This window comes from Ascidia mentula, chromosome 2 (genome assembly GCF_947561715.1).
Source record: "Ascidia mentula chromosome 2, kaAscMent1.1, whole genome shotgun sequence".
Taxonomy (NCBI): Eukaryota; Metazoa; Chordata; class Ascidiacea; order Phlebobranchia; family Ascidiidae; genus Ascidia; species Ascidia mentula.
This window is the reverse complement of record NC_138567.1, coordinates 13,133,761-13,157,393: the sequence shown is the minus strand read 5'-3', so window position 1 is coordinate 13,157,393 and position 23,633 is coordinate 13,133,761. Positions and strand designations below refer to the sequence as shown.

General features: G+C 40.5%; 1 protein-coding gene and 90 non-coding genes across 91 annotated transcripts in view; 2 read left to right on the top strand and 89 right to left on the bottom strand.

Annotated features, from left to right (window-relative positions):
- The first annotated feature begins 846 nt into the window (after positions 1 to 846).
- Trnar-acg (transfer RNA arginine (anticodon ACG)) lies at positions 847 to 919 on the top strand. Its single transcript has one exon. It is a non-coding gene; the product is annotated as a tRNA-Arg (tRNA).
- A 505-nt stretch (positions 920 to 1,424) lies between these two features.
- The window catches only part of LOC145888803 (uncharacterized), a 36,690-nt gene continuing 14,481 nt past the window's right edge, over positions 1,425 to 23,633 (top strand). Inside the window, exons 1-28 of the mRNA XM_082979661.1 lie at positions 1,425 to 1,492; positions 1,818 to 1,992; positions 2,226 to 2,372; positions 2,439 to 2,504; positions 2,567 to 2,644; positions 2,708 to 2,776; positions 2,922 to 2,996; positions 3,099 to 3,176; positions 3,242 to 3,313; positions 3,412 to 3,483; positions 3,758 to 3,979; positions 4,317 to 4,451; positions 4,517 to 4,684; positions 4,838 to 4,909; positions 5,227 to 5,386; positions 5,744 to 5,928; positions 5,985 to 6,102; positions 6,678 to 6,849; positions 6,921 to 7,105; positions 7,514 to 7,708; positions 7,924 to 8,004; positions 8,164 to 8,318; positions 8,479 to 8,679; positions 8,902 to 9,075; positions 9,256 to 9,422; positions 9,591 to 9,687; positions 10,089 to 10,273; positions 10,574 to 10,706. Coding sequence (XP_082835787.1) covers positions 1,477 to 1,492; positions 1,818 to 1,992; positions 2,226 to 2,372; positions 2,439 to 2,504; positions 2,567 to 2,644; positions 2,708 to 2,776; positions 2,922 to 2,996; positions 3,099 to 3,176; positions 3,242 to 3,313; positions 3,412 to 3,483; positions 3,758 to 3,979; positions 4,317 to 4,451; positions 4,517 to 4,684; positions 4,838 to 4,909; positions 5,227 to 5,386; positions 5,744 to 5,928; positions 5,985 to 6,102; positions 6,678 to 6,849; positions 6,921 to 7,105; positions 7,514 to 7,708; positions 7,924 to 8,004; positions 8,164 to 8,318; positions 8,479 to 8,679; positions 8,902 to 9,075; positions 9,256 to 9,422; positions 9,591 to 9,687; positions 10,089 to 10,273; positions 10,574 to 10,706 — 3,653 coding nt within the window. The 5' untranslated portion in view covers positions 1,425 to 1,476. The remainder of the gene's footprint in view (positions 1,493 to 1,817; positions 1,993 to 2,225; positions 2,373 to 2,438; positions 2,505 to 2,566; positions 2,645 to 2,707; positions 2,777 to 2,921; positions 2,997 to 3,098; positions 3,177 to 3,241; positions 3,314 to 3,411; positions 3,484 to 3,757; positions 3,980 to 4,316; positions 4,452 to 4,516; positions 4,685 to 4,837; positions 4,910 to 5,226; positions 5,387 to 5,743; positions 5,929 to 5,984; positions 6,103 to 6,677; positions 6,850 to 6,920; positions 7,106 to 7,513; positions 7,709 to 7,923; positions 8,005 to 8,163; positions 8,319 to 8,478; positions 8,680 to 8,901; positions 9,076 to 9,255; positions 9,423 to 9,590; positions 9,688 to 10,088; positions 10,274 to 10,573; positions 10,707 to 23,633) is intronic.
- Positions 10,834 to 10,906, bottom strand: Trnar-ccu (transfer RNA arginine (anticodon CCU)). Its single transcript has one exon. It is a non-coding gene; the product is annotated as a tRNA-Arg (tRNA).
- On the bottom strand, positions 10,976 to 11,048 carry Trnar-ccu (transfer RNA arginine (anticodon CCU)). Its single transcript has one exon. It is a non-coding gene; the product is annotated as a tRNA-Arg (tRNA).
- On the bottom strand, positions 11,118 to 11,190 carry Trnar-ccu (transfer RNA arginine (anticodon CCU)). The gene has a single exon. It is a non-coding gene; the product is annotated as a tRNA-Arg (tRNA).
- On the bottom strand, positions 11,260 to 11,332 carry Trnar-ccu (transfer RNA arginine (anticodon CCU)). The gene has a single exon. It is a non-coding gene; the product is annotated as a tRNA-Arg (tRNA).
- On the bottom strand, positions 11,402 to 11,474 carry Trnar-ccu (transfer RNA arginine (anticodon CCU)). Its single transcript has one exon. It is a non-coding gene; the product is annotated as a tRNA-Arg (tRNA).
- On the bottom strand, positions 11,544 to 11,616 carry Trnar-ccu (transfer RNA arginine (anticodon CCU)). Its single transcript has one exon. It is a non-coding gene; the product is annotated as a tRNA-Arg (tRNA).
- Positions 11,687 to 11,759, bottom strand: Trnar-ccu (transfer RNA arginine (anticodon CCU)). Its single transcript has one exon. It is a non-coding gene; the product is annotated as a tRNA-Arg (tRNA).
- Trnar-ccu (transfer RNA arginine (anticodon CCU)) lies at positions 11,829 to 11,901 on the bottom strand. Its single transcript has one exon. It is a non-coding gene; the product is annotated as a tRNA-Arg (tRNA).
- Trnar-ccu (transfer RNA arginine (anticodon CCU)) lies at positions 11,971 to 12,043 on the bottom strand. Its single transcript has one exon. It is a non-coding gene; the product is annotated as a tRNA-Arg (tRNA).
- Trnar-ccu (transfer RNA arginine (anticodon CCU)) lies at positions 12,113 to 12,185 on the bottom strand. The gene has a single exon. It is a non-coding gene; the product is annotated as a tRNA-Arg (tRNA).
- Positions 12,255 to 12,327, bottom strand: Trnar-ccu (transfer RNA arginine (anticodon CCU)). The gene has a single exon. It is a non-coding gene; the product is annotated as a tRNA-Arg (tRNA).
- On the bottom strand, positions 12,397 to 12,469 carry Trnar-ccu (transfer RNA arginine (anticodon CCU)). The gene has a single exon. It is a non-coding gene; the product is annotated as a tRNA-Arg (tRNA).
- Positions 12,539 to 12,611, bottom strand: Trnar-ccu (transfer RNA arginine (anticodon CCU)). The gene has a single exon. It is a non-coding gene; the product is annotated as a tRNA-Arg (tRNA).
- Positions 12,681 to 12,753, bottom strand: Trnar-ccu (transfer RNA arginine (anticodon CCU)). Its single transcript has one exon. It is a non-coding gene; the product is annotated as a tRNA-Arg (tRNA).
- On the bottom strand, positions 12,823 to 12,895 carry Trnar-ccu (transfer RNA arginine (anticodon CCU)). Its single transcript has one exon. It is a non-coding gene; the product is annotated as a tRNA-Arg (tRNA).
- On the bottom strand, positions 12,965 to 13,037 carry Trnar-ccu (transfer RNA arginine (anticodon CCU)). The gene has a single exon. It is a non-coding gene; the product is annotated as a tRNA-Arg (tRNA).
- Trnar-ccu (transfer RNA arginine (anticodon CCU)) lies at positions 13,107 to 13,179 on the bottom strand. The gene has a single exon. It is a non-coding gene; the product is annotated as a tRNA-Arg (tRNA).
- On the bottom strand, positions 13,249 to 13,321 carry Trnar-ccu (transfer RNA arginine (anticodon CCU)). The gene has a single exon. It is a non-coding gene; the product is annotated as a tRNA-Arg (tRNA).
- Positions 13,391 to 13,463, bottom strand: Trnar-ccu (transfer RNA arginine (anticodon CCU)). Its single transcript has one exon. It is a non-coding gene; the product is annotated as a tRNA-Arg (tRNA).
- On the bottom strand, positions 13,533 to 13,605 carry Trnar-ccu (transfer RNA arginine (anticodon CCU)). The gene has a single exon. It is a non-coding gene; the product is annotated as a tRNA-Arg (tRNA).
- Positions 13,675 to 13,747, bottom strand: Trnar-ccu (transfer RNA arginine (anticodon CCU)). Its single transcript has one exon. It is a non-coding gene; the product is annotated as a tRNA-Arg (tRNA).
- On the bottom strand, positions 13,817 to 13,889 carry Trnar-ccu (transfer RNA arginine (anticodon CCU)). Its single transcript has one exon. It is a non-coding gene; the product is annotated as a tRNA-Arg (tRNA).
- On the bottom strand, positions 13,959 to 14,031 carry Trnar-ccu (transfer RNA arginine (anticodon CCU)). The gene has a single exon. It is a non-coding gene; the product is annotated as a tRNA-Arg (tRNA).
- Positions 14,101 to 14,173, bottom strand: Trnar-ccu (transfer RNA arginine (anticodon CCU)). Its single transcript has one exon. It is a non-coding gene; the product is annotated as a tRNA-Arg (tRNA).
- Trnar-ccu (transfer RNA arginine (anticodon CCU)) lies at positions 14,243 to 14,315 on the bottom strand. Its single transcript has one exon. It is a non-coding gene; the product is annotated as a tRNA-Arg (tRNA).
- On the bottom strand, positions 14,385 to 14,457 carry Trnar-ccu (transfer RNA arginine (anticodon CCU)). Its single transcript has one exon. It is a non-coding gene; the product is annotated as a tRNA-Arg (tRNA).
- On the bottom strand, positions 14,527 to 14,599 carry Trnar-ccu (transfer RNA arginine (anticodon CCU)). The gene has a single exon. It is a non-coding gene; the product is annotated as a tRNA-Arg (tRNA).
- On the bottom strand, positions 14,669 to 14,741 carry Trnar-ccu (transfer RNA arginine (anticodon CCU)). Its single transcript has one exon. It is a non-coding gene; the product is annotated as a tRNA-Arg (tRNA).
- On the bottom strand, positions 14,811 to 14,883 carry Trnar-ccu (transfer RNA arginine (anticodon CCU)). Its single transcript has one exon. It is a non-coding gene; the product is annotated as a tRNA-Arg (tRNA).
- On the bottom strand, positions 14,953 to 15,025 carry Trnar-ccu (transfer RNA arginine (anticodon CCU)). The gene has a single exon. It is a non-coding gene; the product is annotated as a tRNA-Arg (tRNA).
- Positions 15,095 to 15,167, bottom strand: Trnar-ccu (transfer RNA arginine (anticodon CCU)). The gene has a single exon. It is a non-coding gene; the product is annotated as a tRNA-Arg (tRNA).
- Trnar-ccu (transfer RNA arginine (anticodon CCU)) lies at positions 15,237 to 15,309 on the bottom strand. Its single transcript has one exon. It is a non-coding gene; the product is annotated as a tRNA-Arg (tRNA).
- Trnar-ccu (transfer RNA arginine (anticodon CCU)) lies at positions 15,379 to 15,451 on the bottom strand. Its single transcript has one exon. It is a non-coding gene; the product is annotated as a tRNA-Arg (tRNA).
- Positions 15,521 to 15,593, bottom strand: Trnar-ccu (transfer RNA arginine (anticodon CCU)). The gene has a single exon. It is a non-coding gene; the product is annotated as a tRNA-Arg (tRNA).
- Positions 15,663 to 15,735, bottom strand: Trnar-ccu (transfer RNA arginine (anticodon CCU)). The gene has a single exon. It is a non-coding gene; the product is annotated as a tRNA-Arg (tRNA).
- Positions 15,805 to 15,877, bottom strand: Trnar-ccu (transfer RNA arginine (anticodon CCU)). Its single transcript has one exon. It is a non-coding gene; the product is annotated as a tRNA-Arg (tRNA).
- On the bottom strand, positions 15,947 to 16,019 carry Trnar-ccu (transfer RNA arginine (anticodon CCU)). Its single transcript has one exon. It is a non-coding gene; the product is annotated as a tRNA-Arg (tRNA).
- On the bottom strand, positions 16,089 to 16,161 carry Trnar-ccu (transfer RNA arginine (anticodon CCU)). Its single transcript has one exon. It is a non-coding gene; the product is annotated as a tRNA-Arg (tRNA).
- Trnar-ccu (transfer RNA arginine (anticodon CCU)) lies at positions 16,231 to 16,303 on the bottom strand. The gene has a single exon. It is a non-coding gene; the product is annotated as a tRNA-Arg (tRNA).
- On the bottom strand, positions 16,373 to 16,445 carry Trnar-ccu (transfer RNA arginine (anticodon CCU)). Its single transcript has one exon. It is a non-coding gene; the product is annotated as a tRNA-Arg (tRNA).
- On the bottom strand, positions 16,515 to 16,587 carry Trnar-ccu (transfer RNA arginine (anticodon CCU)). Its single transcript has one exon. It is a non-coding gene; the product is annotated as a tRNA-Arg (tRNA).
- Positions 16,657 to 16,729, bottom strand: Trnar-ccu (transfer RNA arginine (anticodon CCU)). Its single transcript has one exon. It is a non-coding gene; the product is annotated as a tRNA-Arg (tRNA).
- Trnar-ccu (transfer RNA arginine (anticodon CCU)) lies at positions 16,799 to 16,871 on the bottom strand. Its single transcript has one exon. It is a non-coding gene; the product is annotated as a tRNA-Arg (tRNA).
- Positions 16,941 to 17,013, bottom strand: Trnar-ccu (transfer RNA arginine (anticodon CCU)). Its single transcript has one exon. It is a non-coding gene; the product is annotated as a tRNA-Arg (tRNA).
- On the bottom strand, positions 17,083 to 17,155 carry Trnar-ccu (transfer RNA arginine (anticodon CCU)). Its single transcript has one exon. It is a non-coding gene; the product is annotated as a tRNA-Arg (tRNA).
- On the bottom strand, positions 17,225 to 17,297 carry Trnar-ccu (transfer RNA arginine (anticodon CCU)). The gene has a single exon. It is a non-coding gene; the product is annotated as a tRNA-Arg (tRNA).
- Trnar-ccu (transfer RNA arginine (anticodon CCU)) lies at positions 17,367 to 17,439 on the bottom strand. The gene has a single exon. It is a non-coding gene; the product is annotated as a tRNA-Arg (tRNA).
- Positions 17,509 to 17,581, bottom strand: Trnar-ccu (transfer RNA arginine (anticodon CCU)). Its single transcript has one exon. It is a non-coding gene; the product is annotated as a tRNA-Arg (tRNA).
- Positions 17,743 to 17,815, bottom strand: Trnar-ccu (transfer RNA arginine (anticodon CCU)). Its single transcript has one exon. It is a non-coding gene; the product is annotated as a tRNA-Arg (tRNA).
- On the bottom strand, positions 17,886 to 17,958 carry Trnar-ccu (transfer RNA arginine (anticodon CCU)). The gene has a single exon. It is a non-coding gene; the product is annotated as a tRNA-Arg (tRNA).
- On the bottom strand, positions 18,028 to 18,100 carry Trnar-ccu (transfer RNA arginine (anticodon CCU)). Its single transcript has one exon. It is a non-coding gene; the product is annotated as a tRNA-Arg (tRNA).
- Trnar-ccu (transfer RNA arginine (anticodon CCU)) lies at positions 18,170 to 18,242 on the bottom strand. The gene has a single exon. It is a non-coding gene; the product is annotated as a tRNA-Arg (tRNA).
- On the bottom strand, positions 18,312 to 18,384 carry Trnar-ccu (transfer RNA arginine (anticodon CCU)). Its single transcript has one exon. It is a non-coding gene; the product is annotated as a tRNA-Arg (tRNA).
- Trnar-ccu (transfer RNA arginine (anticodon CCU)) lies at positions 18,454 to 18,526 on the bottom strand. Its single transcript has one exon. It is a non-coding gene; the product is annotated as a tRNA-Arg (tRNA).
- Positions 18,596 to 18,668, bottom strand: Trnar-ccu (transfer RNA arginine (anticodon CCU)). Its single transcript has one exon. It is a non-coding gene; the product is annotated as a tRNA-Arg (tRNA).
- Positions 18,738 to 18,810, bottom strand: Trnar-ccu (transfer RNA arginine (anticodon CCU)). The gene has a single exon. It is a non-coding gene; the product is annotated as a tRNA-Arg (tRNA).
- On the bottom strand, positions 18,880 to 18,952 carry Trnar-ccu (transfer RNA arginine (anticodon CCU)). The gene has a single exon. It is a non-coding gene; the product is annotated as a tRNA-Arg (tRNA).
- On the bottom strand, positions 19,022 to 19,094 carry Trnar-ccu (transfer RNA arginine (anticodon CCU)). Its single transcript has one exon. It is a non-coding gene; the product is annotated as a tRNA-Arg (tRNA).
- Positions 19,164 to 19,236, bottom strand: Trnar-ccu (transfer RNA arginine (anticodon CCU)). The gene has a single exon. It is a non-coding gene; the product is annotated as a tRNA-Arg (tRNA).
- On the bottom strand, positions 19,306 to 19,378 carry Trnar-ccu (transfer RNA arginine (anticodon CCU)). The gene has a single exon. It is a non-coding gene; the product is annotated as a tRNA-Arg (tRNA).
- Trnar-ccu (transfer RNA arginine (anticodon CCU)) lies at positions 19,448 to 19,520 on the bottom strand. Its single transcript has one exon. It is a non-coding gene; the product is annotated as a tRNA-Arg (tRNA).
- Positions 19,590 to 19,662, bottom strand: Trnar-ccu (transfer RNA arginine (anticodon CCU)). The gene has a single exon. It is a non-coding gene; the product is annotated as a tRNA-Arg (tRNA).
- On the bottom strand, positions 19,732 to 19,804 carry Trnar-ccu (transfer RNA arginine (anticodon CCU)). Its single transcript has one exon. It is a non-coding gene; the product is annotated as a tRNA-Arg (tRNA).
- Positions 19,874 to 19,946, bottom strand: Trnar-ccu (transfer RNA arginine (anticodon CCU)). The gene has a single exon. It is a non-coding gene; the product is annotated as a tRNA-Arg (tRNA).
- On the bottom strand, positions 20,016 to 20,088 carry Trnar-ccu (transfer RNA arginine (anticodon CCU)). The gene has a single exon. It is a non-coding gene; the product is annotated as a tRNA-Arg (tRNA).
- Positions 20,158 to 20,230, bottom strand: Trnar-ccu (transfer RNA arginine (anticodon CCU)). Its single transcript has one exon. It is a non-coding gene; the product is annotated as a tRNA-Arg (tRNA).
- Trnar-ccu (transfer RNA arginine (anticodon CCU)) lies at positions 20,300 to 20,372 on the bottom strand. The gene has a single exon. It is a non-coding gene; the product is annotated as a tRNA-Arg (tRNA).
- Positions 20,442 to 20,514, bottom strand: Trnar-ccu (transfer RNA arginine (anticodon CCU)). Its single transcript has one exon. It is a non-coding gene; the product is annotated as a tRNA-Arg (tRNA).
- On the bottom strand, positions 20,584 to 20,656 carry Trnar-ccu (transfer RNA arginine (anticodon CCU)). Its single transcript has one exon. It is a non-coding gene; the product is annotated as a tRNA-Arg (tRNA).
- Trnar-ccu (transfer RNA arginine (anticodon CCU)) lies at positions 20,726 to 20,798 on the bottom strand. The gene has a single exon. It is a non-coding gene; the product is annotated as a tRNA-Arg (tRNA).
- Trnar-ccu (transfer RNA arginine (anticodon CCU)) lies at positions 20,868 to 20,940 on the bottom strand. Its single transcript has one exon. It is a non-coding gene; the product is annotated as a tRNA-Arg (tRNA).
- Positions 21,010 to 21,082, bottom strand: Trnar-ccu (transfer RNA arginine (anticodon CCU)). The gene has a single exon. It is a non-coding gene; the product is annotated as a tRNA-Arg (tRNA).
- Positions 21,152 to 21,224, bottom strand: Trnar-ccu (transfer RNA arginine (anticodon CCU)). The gene has a single exon. It is a non-coding gene; the product is annotated as a tRNA-Arg (tRNA).
- Trnar-ccu (transfer RNA arginine (anticodon CCU)) lies at positions 21,294 to 21,366 on the bottom strand. Its single transcript has one exon. It is a non-coding gene; the product is annotated as a tRNA-Arg (tRNA).
- Trnar-ccu (transfer RNA arginine (anticodon CCU)) lies at positions 21,528 to 21,600 on the bottom strand. The gene has a single exon. It is a non-coding gene; the product is annotated as a tRNA-Arg (tRNA).
- Trnar-ccu (transfer RNA arginine (anticodon CCU)) lies at positions 21,671 to 21,743 on the bottom strand. The gene has a single exon. It is a non-coding gene; the product is annotated as a tRNA-Arg (tRNA).
- Trnar-ccu (transfer RNA arginine (anticodon CCU)) lies at positions 21,813 to 21,885 on the bottom strand. The gene has a single exon. It is a non-coding gene; the product is annotated as a tRNA-Arg (tRNA).
- Trnar-ccu (transfer RNA arginine (anticodon CCU)) lies at positions 21,955 to 22,027 on the bottom strand. The gene has a single exon. It is a non-coding gene; the product is annotated as a tRNA-Arg (tRNA).
- On the bottom strand, positions 22,097 to 22,169 carry Trnar-ccu (transfer RNA arginine (anticodon CCU)). Its single transcript has one exon. It is a non-coding gene; the product is annotated as a tRNA-Arg (tRNA).
- Positions 22,239 to 22,311, bottom strand: Trnar-ccu (transfer RNA arginine (anticodon CCU)). Its single transcript has one exon. It is a non-coding gene; the product is annotated as a tRNA-Arg (tRNA).
- Positions 22,381 to 22,453, bottom strand: Trnar-ccu (transfer RNA arginine (anticodon CCU)). Its single transcript has one exon. It is a non-coding gene; the product is annotated as a tRNA-Arg (tRNA).
- Trnar-ccu (transfer RNA arginine (anticodon CCU)) lies at positions 22,523 to 22,595 on the bottom strand. Its single transcript has one exon. It is a non-coding gene; the product is annotated as a tRNA-Arg (tRNA).
- Trnar-ccu (transfer RNA arginine (anticodon CCU)) lies at positions 22,665 to 22,737 on the bottom strand. Its single transcript has one exon. It is a non-coding gene; the product is annotated as a tRNA-Arg (tRNA).
- Trnar-ccu (transfer RNA arginine (anticodon CCU)) lies at positions 22,807 to 22,879 on the bottom strand. Its single transcript has one exon. It is a non-coding gene; the product is annotated as a tRNA-Arg (tRNA).
- Positions 22,949 to 23,021, bottom strand: Trnar-ccu (transfer RNA arginine (anticodon CCU)). Its single transcript has one exon. It is a non-coding gene; the product is annotated as a tRNA-Arg (tRNA).
- Trnar-ccu (transfer RNA arginine (anticodon CCU)) lies at positions 23,091 to 23,163 on the bottom strand. Its single transcript has one exon. It is a non-coding gene; the product is annotated as a tRNA-Arg (tRNA).
- Positions 23,233 to 23,305, bottom strand: Trnar-ccu (transfer RNA arginine (anticodon CCU)). The gene has a single exon. It is a non-coding gene; the product is annotated as a tRNA-Arg (tRNA).
- Trnar-ccu (transfer RNA arginine (anticodon CCU)) lies at positions 23,375 to 23,447 on the bottom strand. The gene has a single exon. It is a non-coding gene; the product is annotated as a tRNA-Arg (tRNA).
- Trnar-ccu (transfer RNA arginine (anticodon CCU)) lies at positions 23,517 to 23,588 on the bottom strand. Its single transcript has one exon. It is a non-coding gene; the product is annotated as a tRNA-Arg (tRNA).

Below are 23,633 nucleotides of genomic sequence, written 5' to 3'. Positions count from 1 at the left end.
AATGTACATTTAAGCAACTTTTTTTTTGTTATTCCAGGGATGCAAATTAAACCGGTTTGTTTTGCTATTTGCATCTGCAGAATACGTGTTGTTTTCTTGGTAAAGCAATACTGTTTTGTCGCTAAAAATGTGGAAATGGTGTCTTGATATATACAATATTACGTCAAAATAGATTTGAAAAAGGCTTGTGATTGTAAGTATTAAAGGTTTTGTCAAAACAATTTTGAAAAGCAAAACAAGATTACCATGGTTGAAAGCAATAAAGATCTCTTATCGGAACGATAGAGTTTACAGGGAAATAATTTACTATTCTGCTTTGGCCTAGTATGCCTAGGTTATATTTCTTAAATAGGTGAAACAGTTTGCTAAATTTAAGTTTTGGGCACCCAGCCGTTGAATTGTTACCAGAGCGGCGTACCGGTCACAAGGTTGCCAAAACCCTTGATGGTCAAACTACTTCAAGGCCTTTTTTTCTGTTGCGGCCAAATTCGGTGCTATATTTTATCATTATACGGCCAAACCAAGTTGCGCTTTTCTGTGCAAATCCATCATGCAGCCGAAAACGAATTGCAAAAAGCGGAAAAAGTAGCATCACGCCTTGGACGCAGTAAAACTATCCTGCTGTACCGAAAACATTTCTTGGTGGAAAGGCTGTAATTGACTAGCCTATATGTTCGCTTTACGGCCAAATACATTTTTTCAAAGCAATTTCCAAACGGCCAAATTTCTGAAAATCTTGGCGTGAATTACCGACTTACTCCCAGTATAGGTACTTCTCAACGAGTGAAAATTCTTAAATAAACAAACGCGCTTTAAGTAAAGCAAACCAACGTTGATGCGACGTGCGGGCGCGTGGCGCAATGGATAACGCGTCTGACTACGGATCAGAAGATTCCAGGTTCGAGTCCTGGCGTGCTCGCTTGCTTTTCGCTTTCCAAAAATTAAACTTTGACTATCTCTTGAAACGAATTGTTTTACTTTTATTTCATTTTGCAACACTTTCATGACATTTATCATAAGGATATTCACAAGTCATGTGCATCAATGTTTCCAATAGCCCTTTGAAAATTGGCAGCTCTCGAATGCTAGCTTCGGCGAACATCGATGCTGAACAAAACAAACAAACTTTAGCTTTCGTGTCCCAAGTTGTCACAACAAAAGATAACAAACTTTCAATGAATCCAATAGTGTCGCCTTGTACTGTATTCCACCATGAAATTCTTTGTTTTTCAACGGGCTATGAAATCGAAAAACAGACAGCTATGTCCTCGACAGAGAATGCTGGATTTCATTGTCGCATTGTCAATTTAACCGACGACTACGGAGATTTTTGGATTTGCCACAATGAACCAAATTCATTTGACCGTTCTAGTTTTTATTGCGTTTGCCATTTTGGAAGCACCATTTGTGACGTCACAGTGCAGATATGGACAACCACAATGGACAGGCGCAAAGTTTTGGAATTGGAGGTATTCCATGGGCTATGATGAAAGTAAGTTGGGCAAATAAATATTTTCGTGACCGAAATGGTGATGTTGTGCAAACCTGTGTGTTTGTTTCTGTTTAAGCCATCTATTTGTGTAGCTAAGGGAGGGCGTATATGAGAGTAACTGAACATATGCTGTGAATAAGAGTAAAAGTGAGATTGGCGCTAATTATGCACAAGAACCAAGGTTTAGAACACAACTTAAGTCACATAACGGTATTGTTGTTCAAAGGTTAAAGGCCCAAATAACCTATACCAGCCAATCAACGCAATAATGCTTTAGGATGGCAGTGTTTAAAATCCATTTTAACGTTATGGTTGATCGGTTTAGGTCGGCGATTTTTCGGGTTCTGGTCATATGACTGTGATCTTCGGGGTAGCCACGCAACCGTACAATGGGGGTATGGTAAACACTACAACAACTACATCTACGATTCGTGCTCGGGATGTACTTGCAATGACAACCAGCAAACTATAAACTGTTCCCTTCCGATTAACCAGCAAACGTAGGTCCTTATCGTACTGTATAAAATAACAATGCTTTGTACATATACTACCTTATTCGAATTTAATTTTGTTTCGTTTTATTGCAATAATGAGAAGGACTTGTGTTTATAAACTTAATCGTATATGGTTATATACTCAGTACGTACTCACTGTGTATATAGGCTCATTGTTGTAAGTTAACCAATGTCCAATTCAAACGTTATTTTTCAATCCATTGCGCATTTACTTCCAGTGTTTTTGTTAAACGCAAAGGCTACTTTCCTTCCGTTATATGGCCCGGATATTTTCGCAATGATTCGACCGAAATCACGCTTCTGGGAGTTCCCCTTCAAAATTTCGATGGCGATGTTTTTGCCGGTTTCGAGCATCTAACCGACTTGTAAGTATTTTTGTGGCCTAGAAGGAAGTTAATTGACAATGTGGTACATAAACTTGATTTGTCAAGGATTATCCACAACAGTGACCTAGAAGATTTCCCCAATCTCAACACCACAATTAACTTGTCGTGGCTGTAAGTATTGTGTTTGTATGTCTAATTTTGTTGCTAAAATGTGTCAAAACTTACATTTTCAGAGACCTAAGTCGAAACCACATATCATTCCCCTACCCTGTAGTTACGGAGGTTCACCTTCCAATGTCATTGACGCACGTGTGAGTGTCACAAAGCCATTTTAGCGCACATACGAAAATGCTAATTTGTATTTACTATTGCAGTAATCTTGTTGAAAACCAAATCTCATGGATTCCGCCGGATTTATTTGCTGGAACAAACATTCAGTTTTTGTGAGTAAATCAATTGACAGTTTGCATGGAAAATTAATATCATTCAAAACTTAGTACTATACAAACATATTGTAACAGCATAAACTATGCTATTCAAGTTATATATTTGTGAAAGTAAATATTCAAAACAGAAACTTAATTCCAGGGCTTTAAGCGCAAACAACATTGGGCCACTTGTACCTGCAAAAAACTTCATCAACATGCCGTTTCTTCAGTATATGTACGTACATCAATGAGTACAATGTGTGTATTATAAAAACGCCCATTCTTGTTTTTTTCTGCACTAATAGCAATTATGGTTGGTATATTATGGTATTTACAGATCATTTGATGCAAACAACATAAAGGAACTTTCAAGAACCGAGATGGACCTTCTGTCAGGGTCACCTCTACAACACTTGTACGTTTTTTGATCAATCACGCAGTTTATTAACATAGCTGCTTTGTAAAACATTTGTGTTTTAGAAATTTAAGCCACAATCAGATAGCCTGCGTCCAGGATCACACCTTTGACAACCTGACCCAGCTTAAAATTTTGTAAGTTAAAATATATTAAAATAAGAATGGAAAAAAATCAGAAATGTGAAAATAAGCGTAATTAAGCGTATTTTTATAAAGTTTATCTGCTTATTTAGAGAAATGCATCACAATGATATAATCGATTTTACATCATGTTTGTTCGCTGGTCTACCGGAAATACTGCACATGTAAGTTTGCATATATTCGTGTTTTGAAGGCTCCTAATGGAATGTTTGTTTATATATTTAAAATAAAATAAAACCTTCTATTTATTATAGTTTCTGTAAATTCCATATCCAACACATATATACTGCATCAACATCCCATCTTTCATTACACACCTTTTGATCTTTACAAAGGCACTAATTATGTTTCAGACAGGCACTAAACTTAAATAGCTTAATTTTGGTACACCTACTCAAAGGTGCTACAATTAATTTATCGAAAACATCAATATTTCAGAGATATCAGCCACAACAAGATGAAGAAGCTGCGTCGCGATGCCTTTCAAGACATGCCAAATTTGAGGAGAATCCGTTTACACAACCAAGAAATTGAGTGTATCGACTACCGAGCGTTCGTCAACCTTCCCAGCCTGAGGGAGATCTTTCTGAGCAACAACAAGCTTCCTCAGTTTCCTCATGCTGTGTTCGAATGGAAAACTTGGAACAGTTTGTATTCAATGTAGGTACTTGGATAAAGGCACATAAAATCACATTATTATGTATGTGAATTCAAATGAGTCAAGTAAAGGTAAAAATAATAGCAACTTATACCAATTTGATAGCTGTCATGCACTTTTAAAGATTAATTAAATTAACGCAAAAGAGTAGGGTTATTGATAAAACCACCAATGGTCAAAGTTTATAAACGCTATTCAGTTAATATTGGCAAAGGTGAAAATGTAATTAGGAATTCAGGCACGTAACTATCAATAACTAATGCTGTACACCTGCTATAAGTGGTTACCGTCCAGTGCATTTCTGGCAATGCGCGCTAAATCAGAAGCGTTTTGTCACAGCCACGCGGACCACAACCTCATCAAATCGATCGAGGACTACACGGAATCTTCATTCAAAGGTCGTGAATGGGAACTTTACTGTAACAATCTACCGACGTTTGTACCCTTTCGAAACGTCCCCAACCTTAGCAACTTGTGAGACACAAAAACATGGACGCCGCAACAAAAACAAACAGATTCTTTTGTTTTTCTTGTGACAGGCGCCTTGCACATAATCAAATCTCCAGCGTGGAAGCTGACACCTTTTGTCTGATACCAAAGTTGCGCCACCTCACGTTGAACAACAACCAGCTAACTTCAACGAGCCTCCACCCTGACGTGTTTTTGTGTACACCCATAATACACTATTTACAATTGTCGAGCAATTTGTAAGTTGTTGTTTCCTTTCAGTTATTTTATTTTGACCAATACTAGTCATACATTTTACCTTTTGTACAAAATAAAATGATAAAATACATTTGTCCTTAAAATCTGTCTCGGGTTTGAACTGAATAATTGCTAAGTCAAAACACATGTTGCAGATTTCAATTTGTGCCACCAGCTATAATTGGTCGTGAACGGTTGCCTGTAGTACACGAAATTGTTTTAAACAGGTCAGTTAACGATTAAATTTTGCCTAGTGTAGAAATTTTAGATACAAAAATGTGCTTTATTTTAGATAGACGTATATTTTTTAAAATCATTTGTGTAAAAAACTTAATGTAGTATTTATGGTATAGTGGAAATTTTTTTTAATAGTTTGTTGTTATTATATGATTGACAGTTTTACGTCACATCACAAAAACAATGTAGGCTCATTTTTGTTCATTAGAATCATTTTTAGAAAAAAAAAACTTTTCCCACGTTTGTGTGAAGACTACGTTTGGTTTAAACAAACTTGGCCATGTAATATTATTCATTTCTTTTCCAGCAACCAAATTGCCTATGTTGAAGCGGAAGACTTCGCCGAACTTGATAATTTGCGCGAACTCTGGCTCAGTAACAATAGAATCGCTATAGTTGAAGACAACTCTTTACCTCCAAATCTGGAACTCTTATGGCTGCGAAACAATAGGTTTTTTACCTTCAAGGTGCTCTATTAAAAATAAAAGCATGTATCACTGCTGGTGTATACTGTCGACGCCTTCAAAACGTTGTTCATGGTGATAATTTATTTTAGTTAAGTCTGTTGTACTTTGTTTGATTTTAGCCCATATGTAATCGAACAACGCAGTAATGTTTCATGCAACTGCATGGCTGATACAGCTAGGCAGCAATGCCTGGGCTGCGAAGCCTGTAAACCTTATGATCATATGTATCGAAATAATAATTTTTCAAAGGGCGACTTATGTCAACCTTCCGGGTTGCATAGAAATCAATAAACATGTTAATACGACAAGCTATTCCGTAATTCAACGACGAACACAACGAACAATTATGTTGCGCAGCATGAAAATCCTTTCGCCAACCTCACCATACTACGTCAGCTGTATCTGGATCGGAACGCAATTGAGTATTTGCCCCGCCATGCCTTCGACAACCTGCGGAGTTTGAGGATACTTTTTTTGTATAGCAATAAAATCGGGATGATTCCACGCGAGGCATTTGAGGACTCGCCGGACATAAATGAATTGTAAGTTTATTGGAATATCCGGTGGCTCGATTCGCAATGTTACCCTTTCGTTCCAGATTACTGAACCACAATGAAATCAGCCATATCGAAGATGGCGCCCTGAGTCACATTGATCGCAGTTTTCTTTATTTTCGTTTACACAACAACCGGATTTCGCATTTGCCAGATCCAGCTGTAAGCACAAAATAAAACAAAATAAGACAAAATATTGTTAGATTTGGTTTGTGGTTCCAAACTTGGCTAATCGGTGTTTTACTCTATCCGTAACATAATGCTATGATTTACGTTTTTATTTAACCAAACCTTTGCAGATATATAGAACCATATCCCGGTGTACTAAAGCATACGACGAGATGCTTTTCTGCCCCTCACCATAAAAAAATGGTTAATCACCATTGAACAATGACTGCAACAACTAGTAGTTGACTTTACAAAATTCGTAGCAGGCGGATTATAATTTGTTAACTACTTCACAAATCTACGGATATTGTACAAATACCACCGGAACATGCCTGCAATGCCCAAATAATTATATAGGAGGAACTCGCGACGCCCTGTTTTGAATATATCAAGTGATGGTTCGTGATTAAGTGCAATGGATGTTTGCAGTAATTTAGCAGTCCGTTGCCCCATGCAAAGCTAAATTTGATGTTTTTGCGTATCCGTTTTCGCAAACTATCGAGGGAATTACAACAACTCTGGTGTTGAAAAATTGCAACACGTCACATAATGATACAAACTTTCTACAGTTCAACGATTTCACAAATCTGCGGGCCGAAAACGTAAACTTCCATAACAACAGAATTGAACGAATCAGATCCAGACAATTTTGTGGCGTCACTGCAGGACATCATTTCCGATTGAATGCAAATCGAATCACCACCATTGAGAGTCAAGGCTTCAAGTCGGTGGCTATTCCAGGTAAAGAATGATAAGAAAGTCCTTTTGATGGCATCCATGACCTAAATAGCAACTGGTGTATTTCTTTTTAGACGACATACATCTCTACGACAACACGATAAAATACCTCGAGCGGTATGCGTTTGATGACGTCAGGGCCGACGAATTATTTATGCAAGGAGTTTTGGCCCCTTCCATCGGCGAATGTTCCTTTCATAAGGTTTCAGTGAGAAACTGGCGCATAGATGGAGGTCAAATTAAAGTCATCGCACCTGGGGTAGAATTAAGTGGCTATAATTTCTTTTTAGTTTACAGTCGTTGGTAATTGGCTAAGGTCCCGAGATATTTTGTTGCAGAATACAGTTGTTTACCATTACTTTGTCAGTACGAAATTTACGCTTAGTTACAACCATCATACCCGTTTTATCTAGTGCAAAACATATGTGGTAACATCATCGCCCAGATAATGATGCATATAGACTAAAAAAATTAATTTTTCTGTCGTGGCATCAGCATTAACGGCACTATGACTGCAGAAAAAGCAGAGGTGTGTTGATAAATGCCCCCAAATTGACTAACAAGATATAGCTAGGAAACGGGGAGACTTCCTTTAACACTTTGTTTGAAAAGTACCCAAACCACAGACGACACACACGAGTTCAAAATTACACTTTACATTTTTAAGGCGTTTTGCGACGTACGTGTCACCGAAAATTTAAGGCTCGAAAACAACCAAATCAACGAAATTCAAGGTCAGATGTTTTACAACGGAAGTTACGTCAGAAATCTGCGCCTGGAAAACAACATGTTGAAATCAATTCCCGATGACGCGTTTTTGGGAGCTACCATAGTAACAATATCTTTGCACAACAACCAATTAGTAAGTTGGATAAAATGTGTACGCGTTGGGTATAATAACACCAAAAACTAGGTGTTCAATTTTAGGTCAAGGCTTTACGTTTAGTGTACCGTTCTCAATACAACGTTTTTCCAGTTCAAAGCTTTGATAGACACTTGTGGTTTTTAATTTAGTTGCAATCAAGGGAGTTACACTCTATAAAGTACATATAGGGATTGCCTATTTTATTTCTACAGGACACTTACCCGATTGCTTTAAATGCTCAAAGACTTTCCAGCATCAATCTAAATTCCAATCAAATTCGTGCACTTCCAAGTGTGAGTATTACAACATGGACAGCGTCAACTTTTATAAATTAAAGGAAAAATAGTTTTAAGGCCATTCGTAATACCCTAACCTGTGCAATGAATAGTTGTCTAACAATAATCGGCAACACACTCGTTTAATCGTGGAATCGTGTAACAAAAAATTCTCAGAACGCCTTTGACGGCCAAGACAACGTGCGATGGATAAGTCTCTCGAACAACAAATTATCTGAGTTGCAATCCGGTGTTTTTGATGAACTGGTAAGATTGGAGACACTCTATATTTCCAACAACGACATCGAAGTTATCGAAGATGGAGTTTTTACGTAAGAACGTCTGATAATTATGTTGTGTTAGTTTTCCAAGCGTATACATCAATATATATTTTATAGTCATAAATACTATATTATTGGTTGTTTTTAACTACTTTTCCACCCGCACATGTACAACAAAAATAATTCATATCGGTTCCTCTTTCTTTCGAAGTACTTCTTTGCCCAATCTACGCCACATCGATTTGAGATTCAACAATTTCCACCACTTGCCTCCGTTCGAAGACCTCCAGTCCCTGCGAACTCTTTACCTGAGCAACAATCCTAATCTGAAAACAATTAGCGCGGATGCATTTGATCACGTGACAGACACACTCACCGATGTTTGGTTATATTCTGTCACGCTTTCGTGCAAGTATGTTATTAACCATCTAGGTGATCATAAAAACTTACAATTCGCTTAACAAATTGTTTGGTGACAGTCATATATCTTTAAGCCCCGCAATCGCGTTCCGACGGTTTACACGATCGTTGACAGTATCTCATTTACTTGTGTTTCTAAGCTTAATTTTAGGTTGTTTCATCCTTTATCAGTCATTTGCTGATTTGCCATCAAACTACCCAACATTTATTGTAGCTGTGAAACCGTGAAGGCGCTTTATGAAATACAAGAGCTGATTGAAAGCGGCACGTCTGGGGTTTGTGCAGAACCACCATCAGCAGCAGGGTTAACCATAGACGCATACCATGTGGGAAATCCTACTTATCTCTTTACACAAGTCAACGCTACCGCTGAAGCCTTTTGGTGCAGGTAACACGCGGTGTAAGAGGCTCAAATGTGACCAACATCTTCAAACAACAGAAAGCGTCGTTGTCACGCGCTTTTAATGCTTAAAATTTTAAAGCTTGTAATTCATTAAAGAATAAAAAACTGTCTATGTAAGCAATATGTTTATTACAACAAGTTGACACCTTTTTTTGATTGTTTTAGCGCTGTCAACATCAGCGGTTCAACGTCACCAAGTTGTGACATCACATTGCAATGGGACGATCCCTCGTATTTATACTATATGTGGGATTCCAAGACGGGTGAACTTGCTGGCGTTCCATTACAAGAAGCAGTAGAATGCAATTGCACTTTGCACAACGTGACTACAGGTCTAGTAGTCCCGAAAGCCTCTAGATGCTGTACAGCTAATTCTAAAAACTTTGCGCAATTACCATCATTTGACAGACTTTTAAGAACAAATGTTTAAATATGATTATTGTGACACGGGGCCTGACGGCACTATTGGTACTATGTATAGGATACGTTGCGCTTTTTAGGTACGGGAAACACGACAAATCCTGCAGTTGTAAATCAAGTACTTTTATGTGGCCATCAGAACTGGAGCGACCCACAACAATGCATCGCCAGCCAAGTGTAAGAACTTTTATTCGTTTTTTTTTTAAATCAAGTTTTTCTGATTTAATTGTAACTGCAGAATATGATTTGTGGTTTTAGTAAGATGTTTTGTCGACTTATAAAAGAATGTTTGTAGGCTATTTTAAAACTTTGCTAGTTAATTTTATGCATTATTCATGTGAGCTGTACTATAAGCGGTTGCAGTCAAACAAAAAGTGCTTGTTATGCTTTAAAGTACTAAGAAGCAAAGAAAAATATTTTTATGACAAAACAATATAAACAAATACGAAACGTTTGCCAATGAATTCAGAGCAGTTATTGGCCCATACATTATCAGTCGAAAATTTATAATGCCGTAGCTTATGTTCCAAGCAAAAATAGCCGTAATCATCTATACTGAAATATACTTCATTCCACAGTTCATACGAAGCAAGTTGCTCAGCGCCAACCGCACCTACACTAACAAACATCACGCATATGACGTCATTCAGATTCTTTCCAGCTGAACCAGGGACTTTGTACCAATGTTCTGTGGTGCTTATATTCAACAGTCTCAGAAGCACAGAAAGCCGTATTGAGCTAGTCCAAGTCCTTGACAGCCAGGGTACTAATGTACATTGCAATCAAGAAAATCTAAATCAATGCAAAATTGTATACAAGCATTTAATATTAACGCCGAGGCATTTTACGGTATCGGAACAAAGTGGTAACGACTGAACATAATGACCACTTTAATCTCAAGCACCAACTGAACTGTTAGTGATAAAATATCCTTTAATGCAATAGCAGTCACACAATTAGCATGGAGGTTTAATTTGCAATATATCAAGGGATTTAAAGAAAGCAATTGAAGAATCAAACACAAAGTGCGAAATATCAATCAACTAATATTTTCTTTTGGCAGGAAAAACGCCCAGTGGTGTGAGCATTTCAAACTACTGGAAGCTACCCGTAACACATTACGACTTCAGCATCAACCACCCAGATTTCGGTGGCTCTCAAACCAACAACCCAAACAAACCAACATACATTGCAAGGTTAGAAACCAAAAACATGACAAACAGTCCAATAATACTTATACGTGACTCCAACCCACAATCCACGAGTGTCTTCTTTGAAAAATATTTGATCAGTCGAATTCTCCCCTACAAAATCTGACAAATAAACTCCTAGCGGGACTCGAACCCACAATCCCCGGTTTAGGAGACCGATGCCTTATCCATTAGGCCACAGGAGCTTACAGAATGTCTTCTTTGAAAACATTGGATCAGCCGAATTCTCCTTTATAAAATCTGACAAATAATTTTACTTCTGGCGGGACTCGAACCCGCAATCCCCGGTTTAGGAGACCGATGCCTTATCCATTAGGCCACAGGAGCTTACAGAATGACTTCTTTGAAAGTATTGGATTAGTCGAATTCTCCTTTATAAAATCTGACAAATAATTTTACTCCTGGCGGGACTCGAACCCGCAATCCCCGGTTTAGGAGACCGATGCCTTATCCATTAGGCCACAGGAGCTTACAGAACGTCTTCTTTGAAAATATTGGATTGGTCGAATTCTCCTTTATTAAATCTGACAAATAATTTTACTCCTGGCGGGACTCGAACCCGCAATCCCCGGTTTAGGAGACCGATGCCTTATCCATTAGGCCACAGGAGCTTACAGAATGACTTCTTTGAAAATATTGGATTAGTCGAATTCTCCTCCACAAATTCTGACAACTTATTTTACTCCTGGCGGGACTCGAACCCGCAATCCCCGGTTTAGGAGACTGATGCCTTCTCCATTAGGCCACAGGAGCTTACAGAATGACTTCTTTGAAAATATTGGATTAGTCGAATTCTCCTTTATAAAATCTGACAAATAATTTTACTCCTGGCGGGACTCGAACCCGCAATCCCCGGTTTAGGAGACCGATGCCTTCTCCATTAGGCCACAGGAGCTTACAGAATGACTTCTTTGAAAAAGATTTGATCAGCCGAATTCTCCTTTGTAAAATCTGACAAATAATTTTACTCCTGGCGGGACTCGAACCCGCAATCCCCGGTTTAGGAGACCGATGCCTTCTCCATTAGGCCACAGGAGCTTACAGAAGGACTTCTTTGAAAATATTGGATCAGTCGAATTCTCCTTTGAAAAATCTGACAAATAATTTTACTCCTGGCGGGACTCGAACCCGCAATCCCCGGTTTAGGAGACCGATGCCTTATCCATTAGGCCACAGGAGCTTACAGAAGGACTTCTTTGAAAATATTGGATTAGTCGAATTCTCCTTTATTAAATCTGACAAATAATTTTACTCCTGGCGGGACTCGAACCCGCAATCCCCGGTTTAGGAGACCGATGCCTTCTCCATTAGGCCACAGGAGCTTACAGAATGTCTTCTTTGAAAACATTGGATCAGCCGAATTCTCCTTTATAAAATCTGACAAATAATTTTACTTCTGGCGGGACTCGAACCCGCAATCCCCGGTTTAGGAGACCGATGCCTTATCCATTAGGCCACAGGAGCTTACAGAATGACTTCTTTGAAAGTATTGGATTAGTCGAATTCTCCTTTATAAAATCTGACAAATAATTTTACTCCTGGCGGGACTCGAACCCGCAATCCCCGGTTTAGGAGACCGATGCCTTATCCATTAGGCCACAGGAGCTTACAGAACGTCTTCTTTGAAAATATTGGATTGGTCGAATTCTCCTTTATTAAATCTGACAAATAATTTTACTCCTGGCGGGACTCGAACCCGCAATCCCCGGTTTAGGAGACCGATGCCTTATCCATTAGGCCACAGGAGCTTACAGAATGACTTCTTTGAAAATATTGGATTAGTCGAATTCTCCTCCACAAATTCTGACAACTTATTTTACTCCTGGCGGGACTCGAACCCGCAATCCCCGGTTTAGGAGACTGATGCCTTCTCCATTAGGCCACAGGAGCTTACAGAATGACTTCTTTGAAAATATTGGATTAGTCGAATTCTCCTTTATAAAATCTGACAAATAATTTTACTCCTGGCGGGACTCGAACCCGCAATCCCCGGTTTAGGAGACTGATGCCTTCTCCATTAGGCCACAGGAGCTTACAGAATGTCTTCTTTGAAAACATTGGATCAGCCGAATTCTCCTTTATAAAATCTGACAAATAATTTTACTCCTGGCGGGACTCGAACCCGCAATCCCCGGTTTAGGAGACCGATGCCTTCTCCATTAGGCCACAGGAGCTTACAGAATGACTTCTTTGAAAATATTGGATTAGTCGAATTCTCCTCCACAAATTCTGACAACTTATTTTACTCCTGGCGGGACTCGAACCCGCAATCCCCGGTTTAGGAGACTGATGCCTTCTCCATTAGGCCACAGGAGCTTACAGAATGACTTCTTTGAAAATATTGGATTAGTCGAATTCTCCTTTATAAAATCTGACAAATAATTTTACTCCTGGCGGGACTCGAACCCGCAATCCCCGGTTTAGGAGACTGATGCCTTCTCCATTAGGCCACAGGAGCTTACAGAATGTCTTCTTTGAAAACATTGGATCAGCCGAATTCTCCTTTATAAAATCTGACAAATAATTTTACTCCTGGCGGGACTCGAACCCGCAATCCCCGGTTTAGGAGACCGATGCCTTCTCCATTAGGCCACAGGAGCTTACAGAATGACTTCTTTGAAAATATTGGATCAGTCGAATTCTCCTTTGAAAAATCTGACAAATAATTTTACTCCTGGCGGGACTCGAACCCGCAATCCCCGGTTTAGGAGACCGATGCCTTATCCATTAGGCCACAGGAGCTTACAGAAGGACTTCTTTGAAAATATTGGATTAGTCGAATTCTCCTTTATTAAATCTGACAAATAATTTTACTCCTGGCGGGACTCGAACCCGCAATCCCCGGTTTAGGAGACCGATGCCTTATCCATTAGGCCACAGGAGCTTACAGAATGTCTTCTTTGAAAATATTGGATTGGTCGAATTCTCCTTTACAAAATCAGACAAATAATTTTACTCCTGGCGGGACTCGAACCCGCAATCCCCGGTTTAGGAGACCGATGCCTTATCCATTAGGCCACAGGAGCTTACAGAATGTCTTCTTTGAAAATATTGGATTGGTCGAATTCTCCTTTACAAAATCAGACAAATAATTTTACTCCTGGCGGGACTCGAACCCGCAATCCCCGGTTTAGGAGACCGATGCCTTATCCATTAGGCCACAGGAGCTTTCAGAATGTCTTCTTTGAAAATATTGGATTAGTCGAATTCTCCTTTATAAAATCTGACAAATAATTTTACTCCTGGCGGGACTCGAACCCGCAATCCCCGGTTTAGGAGACCGATGCCTTATCCATTAGGCCACAGGAGCTTACAGAATGTCTTCTTTGAAAATATTGGATTAGTCGAATTCTCCTTTATAAAATCTGACAAATAATTTTACTCCTGGCGGGACTCGAACCCGCAATCCCCGGTTTAGGAGACCGATGCCTTATCCATTAGGCCACAGGAGCTTTCAGAATGTCTTCTTTGAAAATATTAGATTATTCGAATTCTCCTTTATAAAATCTGACAAATAATTTTACTCCTGGCGGGACTCGAACCCGCAATCCCCGGTTTAGGAGACCGATGCCTTATCCATTAGGCCACAGGAGCTTACAGAATGTCTTCTTTGAAAATATTGGATTAGTCGAATTCTCCTTTATAAAATCTGACAAATAATTTTACTCCTGGCGGGACTCGAACCCGCAATCCCCGGGTTAGGAGACCGATGCCTTATCCATTAGGCCACAGGAGCTTACAGAATGACTTCTTTGAAAATATTGGATTAGTCGAATTCTCCTTTATAAAATCTGACAAATAATTTTACTCCTGGCGGGACTCGAACCCGCAATCCCCGGGTTAGGAGACCGATGCCTTATCCATTAGGCCACAGGAGCTTACAGAATGACTTCTTTGAAAATATTGGATTAGTCGAATTCTCCTATATAAAATCTGACAAATAATTTTACTCCTGGCGGGACTCGAACCCGCAATCCCCGGTTTAGGAGACCGATGCCTTCTCCATTAGGCCACAGGAGCTTACAGAACGTCTTCTTTGAAAATATTGGATTAGTCGAATTCTCCTTTATAAAATCTGACAAATAATTTTACTCCTGGCGGGACTCGAACCCGCAATCCCCGGGTTAGGAGACCGATGCCTTATCCATTAGGCCACAGGAGCTTACAGAATGACTTCTTTGAAAATATTGGATTAGTCGAATTCTCCTTTATAAAATCTGACAAATAATTTTACTCCTGGCGGGACTCGAACCCGCAATCCCCGGGTTAGGAGACCGATGCCTTATCCATTAGGCCACAGGAGCTTACAGAATGACTTCTTTGAAAATATTGGATTAGTCGAATTCTCCTTTATAAAATCTGACAAATAATTTTACTCCTGGCGGGACTCGAACCCGCAATCCCCGGTTTAGGAGACCGATGCCTTCTCCATTAGGCCACAGGAGCTTACAGAATGACTTCTTTGAAAATATTGGATTAGTCGAATTCTCCTCCACAAATTCTGACAACTTATTTTACTCCTGGCGGGACTCGAACCCGCAATCCCCGGTTTAGGAGACTGATGCCTTCTCCATTAGGCCACAGGAGCTTACAGAATGACTTCTTTGAAAATATTGGATTAGTCGAATTCTCCTTTATAAAATCTGACAAATAATTTTACTCCTGGCGGGACTCGAACCCGCAATCCCCGGTTTAGGAGACTGATGCCTTCTCCATTAGGCCACAGGAGCTTACAGAATGTCTTCTTTGAAAACATTGGATCAGCCGAATTCTCCTTTATAAAATCTGACAAATAATTTTACTCCTGGCGGGACTCGAACCCGCAATCCCCGGTTTAGGAGACCGATGCCTTCTCCATTAGGCCACAGGAGCTTACAGAATGACTTCTTTGAAAATATTGGATCAGTCGAATTCTCCTTTGAAAAATCTGACAAATAATTTTACTCCTGGCGGGACTCGAACCCGCAATCCCCGGTTTAGGAGACCGATGCCTTATCCATTAGGCCACAGGAGCTTACAGAAGGACTTCTTTGAAAATATTGGATTAGTCGAATTCTCCTTTATTAAATCTGACAAATAATTTTACTCCTGGCGGGACTCGAACCCGCAATCCCCGGTTTAGGAGACCGATGCCTTATCCATTAGGCCACAGGAGCTTACAGAATGTCTTCTTTGAAAATATTGGATTGGTCGAATTCTCCTTTACAAAATCAGACAAATAATTTTACTCCTGGCGGGACTCGAACCCGCAATCCCCGGTTTAGGAGACCGATGCCTTATCCATTAGGCCACAGGAGCTTACAGAATGTCTTCTTTGAAAATATTGGATTGGTCGAATTCTCCTTTACAAAATCAGACAAATAATTTTACTCCTGGCGGGACTCGAACCCGCAATCCCCGGTTTAGGAGACCGATGCCTTATCCATTAGGCCACAGGAGCTTTCAGAATGTCTTCTTTGAAAATATTGGATTAGTCGAATTCTCCTTTATAAAATCTGACAAATAATTTTACTCCTGGCGGGACTCGAACCCGCAATCCCCGGTTTAGGAGACCGATGCCTTATCCATTAGGCCACAGGAGCTTACAGAATGTCTTCTTTGAAAATATTGGATTAGTCGAATTCTCCTTTATAAAATCTGACAAATAATTTTACTCCTGGCGGGACTCGAACCCGCAATCCCCGGTTTAGGAGACCGATGCCTTATCCATTAGGCCACAGGAGCTTTCAGAATGTCTTCTTTGAAAATATTAGATTATTCGAATTCTCCTTTATAAAATCTGACAAATAATTTTACTCCTGGCGGGACTCGAACCCGCAATCCCCGGTTTAGGAGACCGATGCCTTATCCATTAGGCCACAGGAGCTTACAGAATGTCTTCTTTGAAAATATTGGATTAGTCGAATTCTCCTTTATAAAATCTGACAAATAATTTTACTCCTGGCGGGACTCGAACCCGCAATCCCCGGGTTAGGAGACCGATGCCTTATCCATTAGGCCACAGGAGCTTACAGAATGACTTCTTTGAAAATATTGGATTAGTCGAATTCTCCTTTATAAAATCTGACAAATAATTTTACTCCTGGCGGGACTCGAACCCGCAATCCCCGGGTTAGGAGACCGATGCCTTATCCATTAGGCCACAGGAGCTTACAGAATGACTTCTTTGAAAATATTGGATTAGTCGAATTCTCCTATATAAAATCTGACAAATAATTTTACTCCTGGCGGGACTCGAACCCGCAATCCCCGGTTTAGGAGACCGATGCCTTCTCCATTAGGCCACAGGAGCTTACAGAACGTCTTCTTTGAAAATATTGGATTAGTCGAATTCTCCTTTATAAAATCTGACAAATAATTTTACTCCTGGCGGGACTCGAACCCGCAATCCCCGGGTTAGGAGACCGATGCCTTATCCATTAGGCCACAGGAGCTTACAGAATGACTTCTTTGAAAATATTGGATTAGTCGAATTCTCCTTTATAAAATCTGACAAATAATTTTACTCCTGGCGGGACTCGAACCCGCAATCCCCGGGTTAGGAGACCGATGCCTTATCCATTAGGCCACAGGAGCTTACAGAATGACTTCTTTGAAAATATTGGATTAGTCGAATTCTCCTTTATAAAATCTGACAAATAATTTTACTCCTGGCGGGACTCGAACCCGCAATCCCCGGTTTAGGGGACCGATGCCTTATCCATTAGGCCACAGGAGCTTACACAATTTCTTCTTTGAAAATATTGGATTAGTCGAATTCTCCTTTGTAAAATCTGACAAATAATTTTACTCCTGACGGGACTCGAACCCGCAATCCCCGGTTTAGGAGACCGATGCCTTCTCCATTAGGCCACAGGAGCTTACACAATTTCTTCTTTGAAAATATTGGATTAGTCGAATTCTCCTTTGTAAAATCTGACAAATAATTTTACTCCTGGCGGGCCACAGGAGCTTGCACAATTTCTTCTTTGAAAACATTGGATTAGTCGAATTCTCCTTTGTAAAATCTGACAAATAATTTTACTCCTGGCGGGACTCGAACCCGCAATCCCCGGTTTAGGAGACCGATGCCTTATCCATTAGGCCACAGGAGCTTGTGGAAAGCCTTCTTCAAAATAACTTCAAGACGCGTAACTATCCTTAAGAATATCTGAAAAATAACTATTCTCCTGGCGGGACTCGAACCCGCAATCCCCGGTTTAGGAGACCGATGCCTTATCCATTAGGCCACAGGAGCTTACACAATTTCTTCTTTGAAAATATTGGATTAGTCGAATTCTCCTTTATAAAATCTGACAAATAATTTTACTCCTGGCGGGACTCGAACCCTCAATCCCCGGTTTAGGAGACCGATGCCTTATCCATTAGGCCACAGGAGCTTACACAATTTCTTCTTTGAAAATATTGGATTAGTCGAATTCTCCTTTATAAAATCTGACAAATAATTTTACTCCTGGCGGGACTCGAACCCGCAATCCCCGGTTTAGGAGACCGATGCCTTCTCCATTAGGCCACAGGAGCTTGCACAATTTCTTCTTTGAAAATATTGGATTAGTCGAATTCTCCTTTATAAAATCTGACAAATAATTTTACTCCTGGCGGGACTCGAACCCGCAATCCCCGGTTTAGGAGACCGATGCCTTATCCATTAGGCCACAGGAGCTTACAGAACGTCTTCTTTGAAAATATTGGATTAGTCGAATTCTCCTTTGTAAAATCTGACAAATAATTTTACTCCTGGCGGGTCTCGAACCCGCAATCCCCGGTTTAGGAGACCGATGCCTTATCCATTAGGCCACAGGAGCTTACACAATTTCTTCTTTGAAAATATTGGATGAGTCGAATTCTCCTTTACAAAATCTGACAAATAATTTTACTCCTGGCGGGTCTCGAACCCGCAATCCCCGGTTTAGGAGACCGATGCCTTATCCATTAGGCCACAGGAGCTTACAGAATGTCTTCTTTGAAAATATTGGATTAGTCGAATTCTCCTTTATTAAATCTGACAAATAATTTTACTCCTGGCGGGACTCGAACCCGCAATCCCCGGTTTAGGAGACCGATGCCTTATCCATTAGGCCACAGGAGCTTACAGAATGTCTTCTTTGAAAATATTGGATTGGTCGAATTCTCCTTTACAAAATCAGACAAATAATTTTACTCCTGGCGGGACTCGAACCCGCAATCCCCGGTTTAGGAGACCGATGCCTTATCCATTAGGCCACAGGAGCTTACAGAATGTCTTCTTTGAAAATATTGGATTGGTCGAATTCTCCTTTACAAAATCAGACAAATAATTTTACTCCTGGCGGGACTCGAACCCGCAATCCCCGGTTTAGGAGACCGATGCCTTATCCATTAGGCCACAGGAGCTTTCAGAATGTCTTCTTTGAAAATATTGGATTAGTCGAATTCTCCTTTATAAAATCTGACAAATAATTTTACTCCTGGCGGGACTCGAACCCGCAATCCCCGGTTTAGGAGACCGATGCCTTATCCATTAGGCCACAGGAGCTTACAGAATGTCTTCTTTGAAAATATTGGATTAGTCGAATTCTCCTTTATAAAATCTGACAAATAATTTTACTCCTGGCGGGACTCGAACCCGCAATCCCCGGTTTAGGAGACCGATGCCTTATCCATTAGGCCACAGGAGCTTTCAGAATGTCTTCTTTGAAAATATTAGATTATTCGAATTCTCCTTTATAAAATCTGACAAATAATTTTACTCCTGGCGGGACTCGAACCCGCAATCCCCGGTTTAGGAGACCGATGCCTTATCCATTAGGCCACAGGAGCTTACAGAATGTCTTCTTTGAAAATATTGGATTAGTCGAATTCTCCTTTATAAAATCTGACAAATAATTTTACTCCTGGCGGGACTCGAACCCGCAATCCCCGGGTTAGGAGACCGATGCCTTATCCATTAGGCCACAGGAGCTTACAGAATGACTTCTTTGAAAATATTGGATTAGTCGAATTCTCCTTTATAAAATCTGACAAATAATTTTACTCCTGGCGGGACTCGAACCCGCAATCCCCGGGTTAGGAGACCGATGCCTTATCCATTAGGCCACAGGAGCTTACAGAATGACTTCTTTGAAAATATTGGATTAGTCGAATTCTCCTATATAAAATCTGACAAATAATTTTACTCCTGGCGGGACTCGAACCCGCAATCCCCGGTTTAGGAGACCGATGCCTTCTCCATTAGGCCACAGGAGCTTACAGAACGTCTTCTTTGAAAATATTGGATTAGTCGAATTCTCCTTTATAAAATCTGACAAATAATTTTACTCCTGGCGGGACTCGAACCCGCAATCCCCGGGTTAGGAGACCGATGCCTTATCCATTAGGCCACAGGAGCTTACAGAATGACTTCTTTGAAAATATTGGATTAGTCGAATTCTCCTTTATAAAATCTGACAAATAATTTTACTCCTGGCGGGACTCGAACCCGCAATCCCCGGTTTAGGAGACCGATGCCTTATCCATTAGGCCACAGGAGCTTTCAGAATGTCTTCTTTGAAAATATTAGATTATTCGAATTCTCCTTTATAAAATCTGACAAATAATTTTACTCCTGGCGGGACTCGAACCCGCAATCCCCGGTTTAGGAGACCGATGCCTTATCCATTAGGCCACAGGAGCTTACAGAATGTCTTCTTTGAAAATATTGGATTAGTCGAATTCTCCTTTATAAAATCTGACAAATAATTTTACTCCTGGCGGGACTCGAACCCGCAATCCCCGGGTTAGGAGACCGATGCCTTATCCATTAGGCCACAGGAGCTTACAGAATGACTTCTTTGAAAATATTGGATTAGTCGAATTCTCCTTTATAAAATCTGACAAATAATTTTACTCCTGGCGGGACTCGAACCCGCAATCCCCGGGTTAGGAGACCGATGCCTTATCCATTAGGCCACAGGAGCTTACAGAATGACTTCTTTGAAAATATTGGATTAGTCGAATTCTCCTATATAAAATCTGACAAATAATTTTACTCCTGGCGGGACTCGAACCCGCAATCCCCGGTTTAGGAGACCGATGCCTTCTCCATTAGGCCACAGGAGCTTACAGAACGTCTTCTTTGAAAATATTGGATTAGTCGAATTCTCCTTTATAAAATCTGACAAATAATTTTACTCCTGGCGGGACTCGAACCCGCAATCCCCGGGTTAGGAGACCGATGCCTTATCCATTAGGCCACAGGAGCTTACAGAATGACTTCTTTGAAAATATTGGATTAGTCGAATTCTCCTTTATAAAATCTGACAAATAATTTTACTCCTGGCGGGACTCGAACCCGCAATCCCCGGGTTAGGAGACCGATGCCTTATCCATTAGGCCACAGGAGCTTACAGAATGACTTCTTTGAAAATATTGGATTAGTCGAATTCTCCTTTATAAAATCTGACAAATAATTTTACTCCTGGCGGGACTCGAACCCGCAATCCCCGGTTTAGGGGACCGATGCCTTATCCATTAGGCCACAGGAGCTTACACAATTTCTTCTTTGAAAATATTGGATTAGTCGAATTCTCCTTTGTAAAATCTGACAAATAATTTTACTCCTGACGGGACTCGAACCCGCAATCCCCGGTTTAGGAGACCGATGCCTTCTCCATTAGGCCACAGGAGCTTACACAATCTCTTCTTTGAAAATATTGGATTAGTCGAATTCTCCTTTGTAAAATCTGACAAATAATTTTACTCCTGGCGGGCCACAGGAGCTTGCACAATTTCTTCTTTGAAAACATTGGATTAGTCGAATTCTCCTTTGTAAAATCTGACAAATAATTTTACTCCTGGCGGGACTCGAACCCGCAATCCCCGGTTTAGGAGACCGATGCCTTATCCATTAGGCCACAGGAGCTTGTGGAAAGCCTTCTTCAAAATAACTTCAAGACGCGTAACTATCCTTAAGAATATCTGAAAAATAACTATTCTCCTGGCGGGACTCGAACCCGCAATCCCCGGTTTAGGAGACCGATGCCTTATCCATTAGGCCACAGGAGCTTACACAATTTCTTCTTTGAAAATATTGGATTAGTCGAATTCTCCTTTATAAAATCTGACAAATAATTTTACTCCTGGCGGGACTCGAACCCTCAATCCCCGGTTTAGGAGACCGATGCCTTATCCATTAGGCCACAGGAGCTTACACAATTTCTTCTTTGAAAATATTGGATTAGTCGAATTCTCCTTTATAAAATCTGACAAATAATTTTACTCCTGGCGGGACTCGAACCCGCAATCCCCGGTTTAGGAGACCGATGCCTTCTCCATTAGGCCACAGGAGCTTGCACAATTTCTTCTTTGAAAATATTGGATTAGTCGAATTCTCCTTTATAAAATCTGACAAATAATTTTACTCCTGGCGGGACTCGAACCCGCAATCCCCGGTTTAGGAGACCGATGCCTTATCCATTAGGCCACAGGAGCTTACAGAACGTCTTCTTTGAAAATATTGGATTAGTCGAATTCTCCTTTGTAAAATCTGACAAATAATTTTACTCCTGGCGGGTCTCGAACCCGCAATCCCCGGTTTAGGAGACCGATGCCTTATCCATTAGGCCACAGGAGCTTACACAATTTCTTCTTTGAAAATATTGGATTAGTCGAATTCTCCTTTACAAAATCTGACAAATAATTTTACTCCTGGCGGGTCTCGAACCCGCAATCCCCGGTTTAGGAGACCGATGCCTTATCCATTAGGCCACAGGAGCTTACAGAATGTCTTCTTTGAAAATATTGGATTAGTCGAATTCTCCTGTATAAAATCTGACAAATAATTTTACTCCTGGCGGGACTCGAACCCGCAATCCCCGGTTTAGGAGACCGATGCCTTATCCATTAGGCCACAGGAGCTTACAGAATGACTTCTTTGAAAATATTGGATTAGTCGAATTCTCCTTTATAAAATCTGACAAATAATTTTACTCCTGGCGGGACTCGAACCCGCAATCCCCGGTTTAGGGGACCGATGCCTTATCCATTAGGCCACAGGAGCTTACAGAATGTCTTCTTTGAAAATATTGGATTAGTCGAATTCTCCTTTATAAAATCTGACAAATAATTTTACTCCTGGCGGGACTCGAACCCGCAATCCCCGGTTTAGGGGACCGATGCCTTATCCATTAGGCCACAGGAGCTTACAGAATGTCTTCTTTGAAAATATTGGATTAGTCGAATTCTCCTTTGTAAAATCTGACAAATAATTTTACTCCTGGCGGGACTCGAACCCGCAATCCCCGGTTTAGGGGACCGATGCCTTATCCATTAGGCCACAGGAGCTTACAGAATGTCTTCTTTGAAAATATTGGATTAGTCGAATTCTCCTTTGTAAAATCTGACAAATAATTTTACTCCTGGCGGGACTCGAACCCGCAATCCCCGGTTTAGGGGACCGATGCCTTATCCATTAGGCCACAGGAGCTTACACAATTTCTTCTTTGAAAATATTGGATTAGTCGAATTCTCCTTTATAAAATCTGACAAATAATTTTACTCCTGGCGGGACTCGAACCCGCAATCCCCGGTTTAGGAGACCGATGCCTTATCCATTAGGCCACAGGAGCTTACACAATTTCTTCTTTGAAAATATTGGATTAGTCGAATTCTCCTTTATAAAATCTGACAAATAATTTTACTCCTGGCGGGACTCGAACCCGCAATCCCCGGTTTAGGGGTCCGATGCCTTATCCATTAGGCCACAGGAGCTTACACAATTTCTTCTTTGAAAATATTGGATTAGTCGAATTCTCCTTTATAAAATCTGACAAATAATTTTACTCCTGGCGGGACTCGAACCCGCAATCCCGGTTTAGGAGACCGATGCCTTATCCATTAGGCCACAGGAGCTTACAGAATGACTTCTTTGAAAATATTGGATTAGTCGACTTCTCC